Here is an 11,889-nt window from a genome sequence, read left to right as displayed (position 1 = left end):
TCACAATACATCACTTGCCTCGAGTACCTTATTGCTTTTATAAAATGGTTATCACACAGTATTAAAGTAAAAAAAATTTTATTAGTGCCACTTTCATGAAGTTAAATCAATAAAAGCATTCCTTCCGCTAGAAAAAAATAGTCCCTGACCGTGAACAACTAGGTTTCAATGTGTAATATGCATGAAAGCTCAAATAAAAACAACAAACCATTCTCAAACGGATACATGTGGTTGCTAAGGGTGTTGCTAAGGGCGCAGTGATAAATAGAACTAAAGCGGTCATAGCCGTGTTTTATCATGAATAAAGCACAGCTCTTGACCAATCAGAATCAAGGATTGGAATTAACTGTTTTATAAAAATAAATAACATTCAGAAAATGTAATCTATAGAATTTAGTTAATGCAAGTTATGATAACCACCAAACTATCTGTATCGTCAGATATTAGTGTGAATAATCTGTTATTAGTATGGTGGGAAAATGTTATATCTGTGCATCTCTAATATATATATTACACACACGCTACTAAAAAGAGTCAGTTAGGAACATAAGCACAAATATTGCTGATTTATTAACAATTATCAATACAGTAGCTTATTTACAAAAACACATATATATATATACAATTGATGTCTGTAATCATGGCGCTCACAGGATTTAATATTTGTAATTGTAAATATAATCCATATACAGTAAATTAGAAAATAAACTATTTTGTGCCCTTATGCAATATTGTTCATGTCAAAGTGGAGATGAATGTATTTTAGAAATATGTTGTGTTCGTTTGATAACTATTATACAATACATTTTGTTTTAAACAAGTCATGACAGAGTATGTTGTCCTACAGGCAGTTACATTATGAGCCAACATGTTGAGCAGTGTGAATGGATGTATTGCCTTTGCATGCCAAGGTATATCTGTGTGAAAATGTGTTACCTAATAAATTCACATTTTTAACCTAATGCAAGTGATTGCAAATCCACTGCTTTATTCCAAATAATCAGCTTTATAAATGTATGCATGTCTTAAATGGTGCATTTTTTGTCTGTTGGCCTCATTTAATACATTCTGAACAATACATTCTAATTCACACACATCCGACCAATGCCAACATACTTAATCAGAAGTTACTTATTAGTAATCCTATAGCTCATCAGTCCAGAGAAACAACCTGAAAATTGTCTTCTCTGTTGATTCTTTGTGGCTGAAACTCAGCAGCAGGTTCTTGCATGCTGGTTTTGCCACGTTTGAATTTTTCCCTCCACCTCGGTGTTCCTGTGTTAGGAGATGAAGTGATAGAAGATAAAGTGATAGGGGACGAAGATCGTGAAGTGGACACAGGGTCGTGTGTCACGGTGGAAATACTAGGCTTCGGAGGAAGAGGTTTATTCGATCGCCGCAGAACACCAAACCCTCTAGACTTCTTAGCCTGTTCTTCCTGTTGCTGTTTGACAAGCTGGTGATGAAGGATGGTCTGCACATCATCCTGTTAGAGACATGACATGTTAAATGTGCACAAATATTTTCAAAAACATCAATTAAGTAAATCAACATGGTGGATTACACTGACAAGTTAAGAATTTAGATTCTAAAAGCTGTATTTTATGGGGTATAGTGAAAACCAGACAGTGTCCAAACTTAAACCCAACAGTTCTGCAGAGAACCATCTAACCTAAACAACTTTTCTACAGCACCTCACCTTTAAAATTATTATATTACAATCTCAGAAAAAGGTACAAAGGTTGTCACGAGGGAGGTACCATTTTTAAAATTTAACGTTTGTACGAAAAAGGTGCATATATTAGAGGTACAAACTGGTAGCTAAAAGGTACATATATGTACCATAATGGTACATATTAGGAGCTTTTAAAAGGTCCTGTCCCAGTGACAACTATTGTACCTTTATTCTGAGAGTGTATATTCAGCATTTATTAAGTCTGTTAAGGTTAACATTGCTATGTTTAATTGTTGCTTTTATTAAAAGACAAAAAATAATATGTGTATAGTAGTGTTTACAGTAGCAATGTATCTACTAAACTTACCTTCCAGGCTTCCAGCTCTACGGAGAGTTCAAGTCGACTTTGAACAGCCTCTAAAAGTTGGTTGTTCAGCATCATCATTTCATTCTTGCTTTTCAATAGTTCAGTCTCCATTGCTTGTTTTCTGCATTAAAATAATAATCATCATATTCAAACTGTGAAGCCGGTCTTTATCATAGTTCATTTTTTTTGTATTTCAAAGTTTGCAATATTTTAATTTCCCTGTCTTGTTCCCTGCATCAATCTGACTTACTTTGCAATTGCCTCATCTCTGTCACGTAAGGCTTGCTGTAAAATGGCGGTATCTTCCTCTGATTTATTCCTTCCCTGTCAACAATACATACAATCTATTAAAGATCTGTTGTGCAATTGTTCTTACAGAGACAGTAGGAACATGTGATGCAGTGGATAAATTAGCATTACAATCGAGTGATGTGTATATCATGAGCTCATAGATCATGAGAAGGAGGCGTGTCCAACATGAGGTGATGGGCGTGGTTAAAACTTACCTGAGCTGTTTGATTAAGGGCGAGTCTACGGGCCACATTCTGCAGCTGTAACAATGCTGTGTCTAATGGGTTTGCCTTGGAAGGCAGATCTAAATCCTTTATGTCTGTTAGAGGGAGCAGCAACTTTACAATAGACTGAACTTCCTCTGTAACCTATTTACACCACAAAAAAATAAAAACATTTACTAGATAATAATTACACTTATAAGCTGGCATCATTTACAATGAAGTAGCATCACAATGCTGCAAAGGATATATAAAGTGAAGTTTAATTGTTTTAAATGCATACCCGCTGTCTGTTTTGACTCCATCCAGGCCCACTATCGCTCTGCTGTTGTAGTCGGTCCACCTGCGCCTTAAGCCTTAGACTGCGTTGCCGAGATAACTCAACTTCTTTCTTCACCTGCTTAAGCTGTAGCCATGGAAAAAATGTGTGTCAGCTGTTAATGCTTGACATTCCCCAATGCCACAAGTGAAATTATAATGAATGTGTAAATCCACAAAATGACAACAGATTCCCTCCCATTTTCTGTCACGGACCCTGCTGTTCTGGATTCTTTATTAAGATAAGACTGATGGAAACCTGTCATGCAGATAAAAAATGTCTTATCTTTTGGAGATAACCTAATAGTGTTGTATAATCAGTTCAGAAGTCTGCACCAAACCTTTGGAGTTTAGTCTTTTGAGGAAGAGATTTGTAGGTGAGTTGTTGGTTTATTAAACAAACTTTCTAAAAAGCAAGTGGAAGTATCAACATAAAGTACAATATGAAGTGTGTTCTCAATATACAGTGTTTGCAGGGAGAATATAGCCTACATAAACAAACAATGGATGTATAAAACACATTTTCTGGTGAATGTTGATACTTTTTACTCTATGTGTTGTTTTGAAAGAGTAAAGCAACACAAGCCCACCCACAAATGTCTCTAGTCTAGGGATCTTTATAGGTTTAAAGTTTGTCTATAAAGGGAAAGAAATAGCAAGTAAACTAATGAATAAAGAGAAAGACTCTAAAGCTAATCCAATCAGTGCTTTTCAGGCTACATTAAAAAATACTGTAGTAGCCTACTTTAGTATGTATGTATGTATTAGTTACTGCAGACCAGAGTCAATTGTGATTTGGTCTGAGTTATGAAGAATAAAATAAAAATATGTGAATTTTTATATTATTTGTGTTATCTTACTATTTTAGTGGGAAAACTAAAATATTTTCTATATATTAAAAACCATAAAGGCGCACTCTAGCTAACTTTAAAGTATTGCAGTACCATTGTTTGCCGGTAGGGGCCTCCATCCCAATCGCAAACGCGAAACGTCGCATATGTTTTTAACTTTACCATGGTAAATAAAAAAGATTTAACATTACTTACCACATTATATCTAATCACTACATGATAGTTAATACTACAGAATGCTATGGTATAAAGTGTAGTTATTATCAAAGTATTCTACAATTGAATACGCTACAGTTAGCAATAGTTTGATATTAAAATCCATATGTTAACTTACCGTGACAGACACCGGACTGGACACACGTCTGCGCAGTGGACTTCCACTCCGGAGCAGATCTGGTAACGCTTCATCTATGTATGAACGACTCGGATTCCTATGGCCCGAGTCTGAATCAACCACTGTCATCTGTTCCGGGCCATGGTTCCTCTCTGTCCCACCTGAATTATCATTGTCCCCGTCCAGCTGTTCCTGTAGCTCTTCCAGTGAAGACAGTGGTGAACCGTAGGTCTCTCTTTCTACATTAGTGTCATTACTCGAATCTTTATTGTCATTTAATGGTTTATGAATTTCCCTCGTGGTCAGAGGCGAGTCCTCGAACACATTGAAACTGTGTAGCGTGACAGGCGCGTCTCTCCTGTAGGACTCCATTGATCAAAACTGCACGTTCCCGTGAAGGCAGCGAAGATATAAGACGAAACTGCAGAACCGTGCAATGTGTACCAACCAGTTTTTCCGGTCTTTTGACGCTCAAAAATACCATCTGCGTCAACAAATCTCATCATGGATTGACCTCATTGCTGTATCTATGGTACTGATGCTTTACCTTTGTTTACACAAATTAATTTATAAATATTAAAGTCGCAATGAAATTGAAATGAAAAACTATATATATATTTTTAATATTGTGGTATTATTAACAAATTACTTATCTGTGAGCTTCATTATTTTTTTAAAATTTGTGTGTGCTCATAATCTTTAATCAAAAATGCAAATCTCCTCCCCTCCTAAAAACGATCTCTCTTCACTTCCGGTCAAAAGTATGGCAGGTGGGCGGGGTCCGGGAGAAGATCGCAGCGATTAGCAATTAGCAACACGACCCAACTTCAAACGATCCAATCAGATCTCGATGGACAAATTCAAATCCAGCCCTGCCTTATTTCATCTCAAAAGCCATTTCATTCGGATATACGTCACTACGGGGAAAATAAGGGAATCGCTACTTCCGTTTCATGGCGACTTTAAAGAGACGCTCAAGCATGCCGAGACACGCAAGAAGAGGAGCCAACGCCCTTTAATTATTTTAATCTCAAAACAAAATGTAGTTGTCAATTATCTTAAATCACATTAATACGTGTGTTCACGTTGGTCATAACCTCACTCTCTTTAGAGACTGTTTATTTATTTATTTAATTATTAATATTCGTATTTAAGTGTAGTGTAGTAATTATTAATATCTTAATATAGCCTGCAACAAATATACTATTTTTAATATGGGTATTATATCTATAGTAGTATTATTATAATCATAGCTACACTTTTTTAAAGAAGTATTTTGTAATAGTGAATTGACAAACTAAATATACTTGCTTTTATTAGAGTGATCAAAAATTTATTTAACATGGTCAGGATGGAACCATATTTTAACATAATATTTGTAGTGAAAACTATTGTAATACAAATGGCTATCAATCTGCCAAAAACATGCTTACAAGTTTTACTATAATAAAATAGTTGTCTTGTGTTTGTTAAACTATAATTTGTGTGTTTGTGTGTGGAATAACGTTTAATTAATTGCAGATACGTGAATTCGAAGTAAATCTCTGCATATTTGATTCCATAATAGAACTAAAGAAGAGCAAAATCCTGATTCTGTTGGGATTCTGTCCGGAATTTTATGTCAAATATAGGAGATCTTAGGAAGGTATGTCTCACTAAAACATGTGCGTGGATGTTACATTAAAATGACTGTATTATATGCATTGGTTCTAATGTTACTAATATGTTCTTTCTCCAGATGTATTGTTGGTCAATGTGTGTACAAAAAAAATAGCACAGGTATATGCTGTAAAGATCATAGACATCACACCATCTGACAAAATGACACACCAAGAGATCCAACAGGCCATTGTGAAACAATCTTTGAAAAGTTACTGAATTGCCATAAATCTTAAGCTATAGTACTGAGACAGAAAATCCCTTCAGATAATGTTTTCTATATTACAGTTCAACTGAAGGATTGCTTTGGCCCGTCTTCTTTTTGGTATTTGATTTGTAAGTATCATCTTTTCTTCTTTCACTGCATACAATCCTCAAATCATGGCAAATTTTTGCATGCAGAATTTGCCTTAGACAAAGTATTATTAATGCTATTTCTATTTTATTATACTCCAGTATATTTTGCCCTACAATATTTGTGATAATGGACATGAATGACATTTTAAATCATGTTAAGAATGTTCTTCTTATGTTGCTTAAGTATATTTTGCTTATGAGGTTTTGTCATTCTTTTGATTTACAAAGGAGGCCCCGAAGCCATTTAAACAATGACGACATATATAACCTTTAGAAAAAAAACATAGCAACAATCTAGAATTGTGGCAGCTTTGCATAAGCAAAAGTTATTAACAAGTTCCTTAGCAAAATGCACACAAATCTAGTACTCTTATTTTTAGTTACTGTATAGGGTAACAACAAAAGGGTAACAACAAACTTATTTGTTGATTATATGTTGTGTTATTTACCTATTTATTAGTCCCTATTTTGTTCACTAAACTCTTTCTAGGTGTTCCCCAAGTACATTATCTATCGGTTGACACTGCACAGCATACAGATAGGAGATTAAGCTATTGTAAGTACCCAGAGAGAGCTCATTTCCAAGATGAAAATGTCACTGTCAAGGTTAGACTTTCAGAGAGTACACAAATTTCAAATGCTTTACCACAATTCTCCTCTTCCACTCTTTTGTGCATTTCCCTTAACACCGTCCTTGTCCAGCAACTTATAGTATAAACAAATGTAGTTATTATATCACCAGATTGGTATTGTTTGTTTTCAATATATATTATAAGATATACCATTTTCGATATCTTGTTTTCAAGTTTATATACACCCACTGTTGAGTTATACCAGCAGAAACAAGACTGTGAATTTGAAATTGTGAACTGCTGTTGCTTAGATGATAACATGCATATGCAAATTCATGCATATGAAGTATTATTATTTAAACTTTACAATAAGGTTGTATTTGTTAAAGTTAGCAAAAGCAAGAAATTTATAGTTTAGCATGTATTAATCTTTATTCATGTTAGTTTATGCTAATACAAAGTAATTTTTTGTGATTTACTGTTTTCTACATAAAATGATCCTATACTGTACATAAAGTACATTCTGTGAAAATATAACCTTGATGTCAATATTGAGTAAGCTCGAGTTAAATATTGAAAGCAGTGTGAATGCTTGGAATCTCAATTAGATTATGAGACCGTAGCCTTCATTTCACAGACAGGGCCACAATATACTCCTCATAAAGAAAGGAAAATACAATAAAATAAAAGACAACTATCACAGGATGTTAGGATTACAGTATGTGTTCTGTGTAACAATGTAAACATAAACACAGTTTCAAAAGTTCATGTCTCCACAGGAGAAATGTTGTATTCATTTTATAATGAACCATCAGTTGAAAAATGTGTCTCTTAAAGCTCGGTTCTCGTTTTGTCTGTCTTCTGTTTTGCCTTTGAGCTCACAGCACAGCGAAAGCCCAGGTTATCAGAGGCCGAGTCTGGTGTGTTCCCCATTCTGCAAATGAGCACATAAAACATACATTTTATTTATACATCATTATAAACATTTCTGACAACGGCATTAACAAGTGTTGATCTACCCTCGTGAAAGTTAAAAAGGATTAGATGTAATTTGACTTGAAGGAAACAAAACTTATGTGACCCCCACCTTAAGTAATCTTTTGTTATCCTACATAATGTTAAAACATTCTGTAAATTATAACCTTGATATCTTTAATATTTACTGAGTAAGGTCAAAGACTAACTCAAATGATGTTCCTAATCTCATAATTACATTTTGAGAATTTAGCTTTACAGGTAAGGTCACATATGTTTACTCTATTATGTATGAGAAACATACAGAAAGCAGGGTAGAGAATGACTGACCTAGTAGTGACACGAGCTCTGTGATTGGCTGAGCCATCTATTGTGTCAATCCATGACGCCCCACGCAGGACATACATGGTTTGAGCACCAGAAAACCGGGATGAGGTCCACTCCCAGACGTTACCCAGCATATCATAAAGTCCTGGAATGACATGAGACATCATTCTCTCAATTCAGAACAATAGTTAAGAGTGTTATGTTATAAAACAATTTGTGACACAGATGGGTGGGACCCATAATGCTTTAAGGTGTTACTTTTTACAATTATTTTTAGCTAAGAATTTTTACAATATGTGACAAATAGGCAAGTATTTCAATGTTAAAGGAACAGTATGTAGGATTGTGGCCAAAACTGGTATTGCAATCACAAAACGTGTGGCTAAAACTGGTACTGCAATCACACAGCTGGTGGCCAATATACCAAACGACAACAAAAAACATCAGTTGAGGGCTGCAACTCCACTTTTTAAATGACAATATCCTGGCCGGACCGCTGTTGTGAGTGATATAAGTATTTGAAATGAAAATGATTTCTTAATGTCTAGTGACATTTCAGGCCCATTTAATGATTAATTGATATAAATTTCTTACATACTGTTCCTTTAAGTAAAGCCCGAAGAATAGTTTGTTTTTTGTTTTGCACAGGATCAAAGGCACAGCCTTGCAAAGTATAGTTTATTAGACTCGTACATGTGACAAAATGCAATGCATTTCCTGGTCTACATACTATATTATCCTATAGGCAGTAGGCACCTACGCGTACAATATATGCAGGTTTTAAAAAATCTGGCAGTGTGCATAAAGTACGTGTGCACCCTTCTGATACCGAAAATTGCGTCATGCAAACTGTACGTGGACCCTCACGTACGCATAAAAATGAACCGTACTTCGGCCTTAATATACAGATACATTTAAAAAACCAATGAATATCCAGTGCAATAAGTGAATTAACAAATTTGTAGCCGTTCTTAAACAGATGGCTAAACAAGCCTAAATTTGTAGGTGTCAAAAACAAAATCCTGCCACATACCATAGGTATTCTGTGGAGGATACGCAGTTACAGGAGCTACACCATGATAGCCATCTTCTGCTGTGTCCCCATCTGGAAACGGGCCCTTCAAACAAAGTCATCAGAAGTTTAAACATTACAAATGCTTATCCAGTTTTAGAACTACAGAATCCGGAGAGTCTCAAGTAAAAATGTACATCACTTACAACATAAACTTCAACTGACCTGCCAAAGGTTGGTGCGATTCAGCATGAACTTGTTGCCCCATGGGTATCCCCTGCCTAAAATACACAAGTGATGACTTTGAACACTACTTAAAAAATGTCAAACCAGAAGAAACAATAAGCAGAGTGTTTAGAATTAAAGCGGCATATGGCTTTTTTGGCTTACCTTCAAGACCTCCACGTGCAGCCGTTTCCCACTCTTCCTCAGTTGGCAACCTTTTCTGTTTCCACTGACAGTAGGCCTGCGCATCATTCCAGCTCACCTGGACCACAGGGAATTTCAATCTGTCTTTGATTCCAGATCCTGGACCTGCTGGCTGCACCCATCACAACAAGGGGTTACAGATTACAGATGTTCATACAACTGGGCCAATATGTACATCCATACATATAAAATGTCTATTATAGAGTATAAAACGAAGAACTATTAACTTTTCTGGGTACAATAACATCACATTATGACGTTTCTTTCTGGCATTATGTGTTTTCAAGTTTTTTGCATGCACATAGAGAATTAAGTATGTCACCTGTCTCCAAAACACCTTTTCGACTGGTAACCACCAAGGAGCAGACTAGGAAGAAGAGACATTGATCACAGGTTGGCACAAATAAGATGATAGTAAGTATGCCCCTATTTGACAATGACCATTAAATGGTTTATAAAATTGGTGTTCTGGTGGTTTGTAAAAGAACATGTTAGGTAAGACTACAAATTTTTGCCTGCCCTCTTTGTATCAACAAGACCTACATTGAGTGCTGTGTACCTCAATTCTCTTAGTGACTTTGCTCTTTAGTTCATCTGTCACAAAATCCTGGAACACAAAACTCCAACCAAATGTTTCAGCTTCGGTTTTATATTTCTGCAGTCTGACAAATTCCCTGAAAAAAAAAAGTTTCACCAATAAGCCATGTGAAGCCATTCAAGCCATGTGAAGCTATTTAAACCATGTAAAGCCATTCAACCAAAACCACAAAACTTGTTGAAAGACAAAGATCTGTTTTAGTTTCAATAGTCTTTGACTCAAAATCTAGCAGGACAGCATTTTGGGCTATTGCCAAAACTTCTGTCTAGGTTGGGTGCTCACGAAGTTTGAGATACAGACCATTTCTTCTGTGCTAAGTACCTGAAATCAGAGTTAGTGACGGGATATTTGTCCATTTTAAATGGCTTGACATTCACAGCCCGTGCTGGTGATTCTCCATCTATCCCATCGGGTACATTGGTTCCCATCATAATTTTTCCACCAGGAATAAGCACCATATCATCAACTGCAAAACAAACAGACATCCTAACTGCAGGTCTTCTTAGGGTCTTACAAACATGGTAACAATATTTTCTGACAAGATACCATAGTTGCTTCAATTATTGATCTTACTGTAAAGTCATAATAGATACATTTGAAAGTTGATTTCCTTTACCTCTTTAACAACATGCTCTACATTTATTATGTAATATGGGTCACTTCTTATTTTGTCATCTCATTTGCAATACAATTATGACATGCATTTTACTACTATCTGTCTCATTTTCTAAAATAAATCGAAATATTTTGAAAAATGTATATACTTGACCGTGCTAACAATAATACCAGTAGTAGCTATGGTGCATTGAAGAGGAAACTATGGCAACCATGGTAAATTACAGGGAGGCTGCAGTTCATACTACGTTTTAAAAGCTGACTAATGCAATACAAATTATGTAACTTATTTCTTACCTGATGCACACGACGTGATCCACAACAATAAAATGTATAAGGTCTTCCATAAAATCGTCATGATAAATATCGTCACAGGGGATTTTCGTCCGCTGTCCAAATCATCAAACACTCAGAAAGTGACTGAGCAAACACGTTAAACTTCTTATAAAATGATTCAGAAGAAATCAATGAATGAACACATGCACAACAACAAACTTCTGTCATTCAGTGTTCCTCTCCGCCGTCACTGAAGCGGGTTGAAAAGTGTGTAGCGCCATCTATCGGTCTGGAGATGCAGCGTAATATTAAACATTCATATTTGCGTCAACAAAACACACACACAAAAAATATAAAACTATTAAAATATAAAATTGTACAAAATATGACACTATTAAAAGTACTAGTAATAATTAGTTGTTATGTTACACATTGTTTTAGTTATTGTCTGGCTGTAGCCATATTGCCCTAGGCTCTTGTTGTGATTTTGTCGTCTCTCTCCCTCACTCTTGTGCGTGCGGGTGTGTGTGTGGGTGTGTGTGTGGGTGTGCACCATAGGTGTGCACCTGATTTTTTTTAAACCTCTTTGTTTTCAAAGCATTCATTTATTATTGACACAGCTGGTTCTGCTATTCTTACACTGGGGTTAAACAGGGTTTTATATAAAAGTGGTAACAAACACTTTCGGTTACAATCTATTTTACAGTGTCACTGATACAGTGTAATTATATTGAATAATATTAATTAACAATATGTACTTACTATAGGGTTGGGCTTAGGTTTAGGATTAGTTGCATGTAATCATGAATAATGTACTGTTATTACTATAGTAATTACATGTAACATGTGTAACAAAAACACTTTAAGATAAAGTGCATGAGTGCATTTTTATCAGAGGTAAATTCACATGGCAGTTCTAAATGTTGACAACAAATCAACATAATGTAAAGCTTAAAGACAAGAGAAGAAGAAATGCATAAATGTAGATCTAAATAATAGCAATGTGCTAAAC

The 11,889-nt window shown here is 35.4% G+C and overlaps 2 protein-coding genes and 1 long non-coding RNA gene across 3 annotated transcripts; 1 reads left to right on the top strand and 2 right to left on the bottom strand.

Moving 5' to 3' along the window:
- Positions 1-370: 370 nt before the first annotated feature.
- Positions 371-4,537, bottom strand: bicdl2l (bicaudal-D-related protein 2-like). Its single transcript, XM_065287002.2, has 6 exons — positions 4,058-4,537; positions 2,838-2,960; positions 2,549-2,701; positions 2,293-2,366; positions 2,043-2,163; positions 371-1,486 (listed from the first exon to the last, which is right to left on the bottom strand). The coding sequence occupies exons 1-6, from the start codon at positions 4,427-4,429 to the stop codon at positions 1,154-1,156; spliced, it is 1,176 nt and encodes a 391-aa protein (XP_065143074.1). The 5' UTR covers positions 4,430-4,537; the 3' UTR covers positions 371-1,153.
- A 95-nt stretch (positions 4,538-4,632) lies between these two features.
- On the top strand, positions 4,633-6,735 carry LOC135776367 (uncharacterized). Its single transcript, XR_010544103.2, has 3 exons — positions 4,633-5,702; positions 5,796-6,052; positions 6,564-6,735. It is a non-coding gene; the product is annotated as an uncharacterized lncRNA (long non-coding RNA).
- Positions 6,736-7,108: 373 nt separating this feature from the next.
- On the bottom strand, positions 7,109-11,129 carry sumf2 (sulfatase modifying factor 2). Its single transcript, XM_065287009.2, has 9 exons — positions 10,899-11,129; positions 10,308-10,452; positions 9,948-10,062; positions 9,711-9,755; positions 9,350-9,500; positions 9,185-9,240; positions 8,981-9,065; positions 7,951-8,092; positions 7,109-7,579 (listed from the first exon to the last, which is right to left on the bottom strand). Exons 1-9 carry the CDS (start codon positions 10,957-10,959, stop codon positions 7,477-7,479), a joined length of 903 nt encoding a protein of 300 aa, XP_065143081.1. The 5' UTR covers positions 10,960-11,129; the 3' UTR covers positions 7,109-7,476.
- Between the last annotated feature and the right edge of the window lie 760 nt (positions 11,130-11,889).

This window comes from Paramisgurnus dabryanus, chromosome 18 (assembly GCF_030506205.2).
Source record: "Paramisgurnus dabryanus chromosome 18, PD_genome_1.1, whole genome shotgun sequence".
In the NCBI taxonomy this organism is placed as follows: Eukaryota; Metazoa; Chordata; class Actinopteri; order Cypriniformes; family Cobitidae; genus Paramisgurnus; species Paramisgurnus dabryanus.
This window is presented reverse-complemented; position numbering and strand designations above follow the sequence as displayed.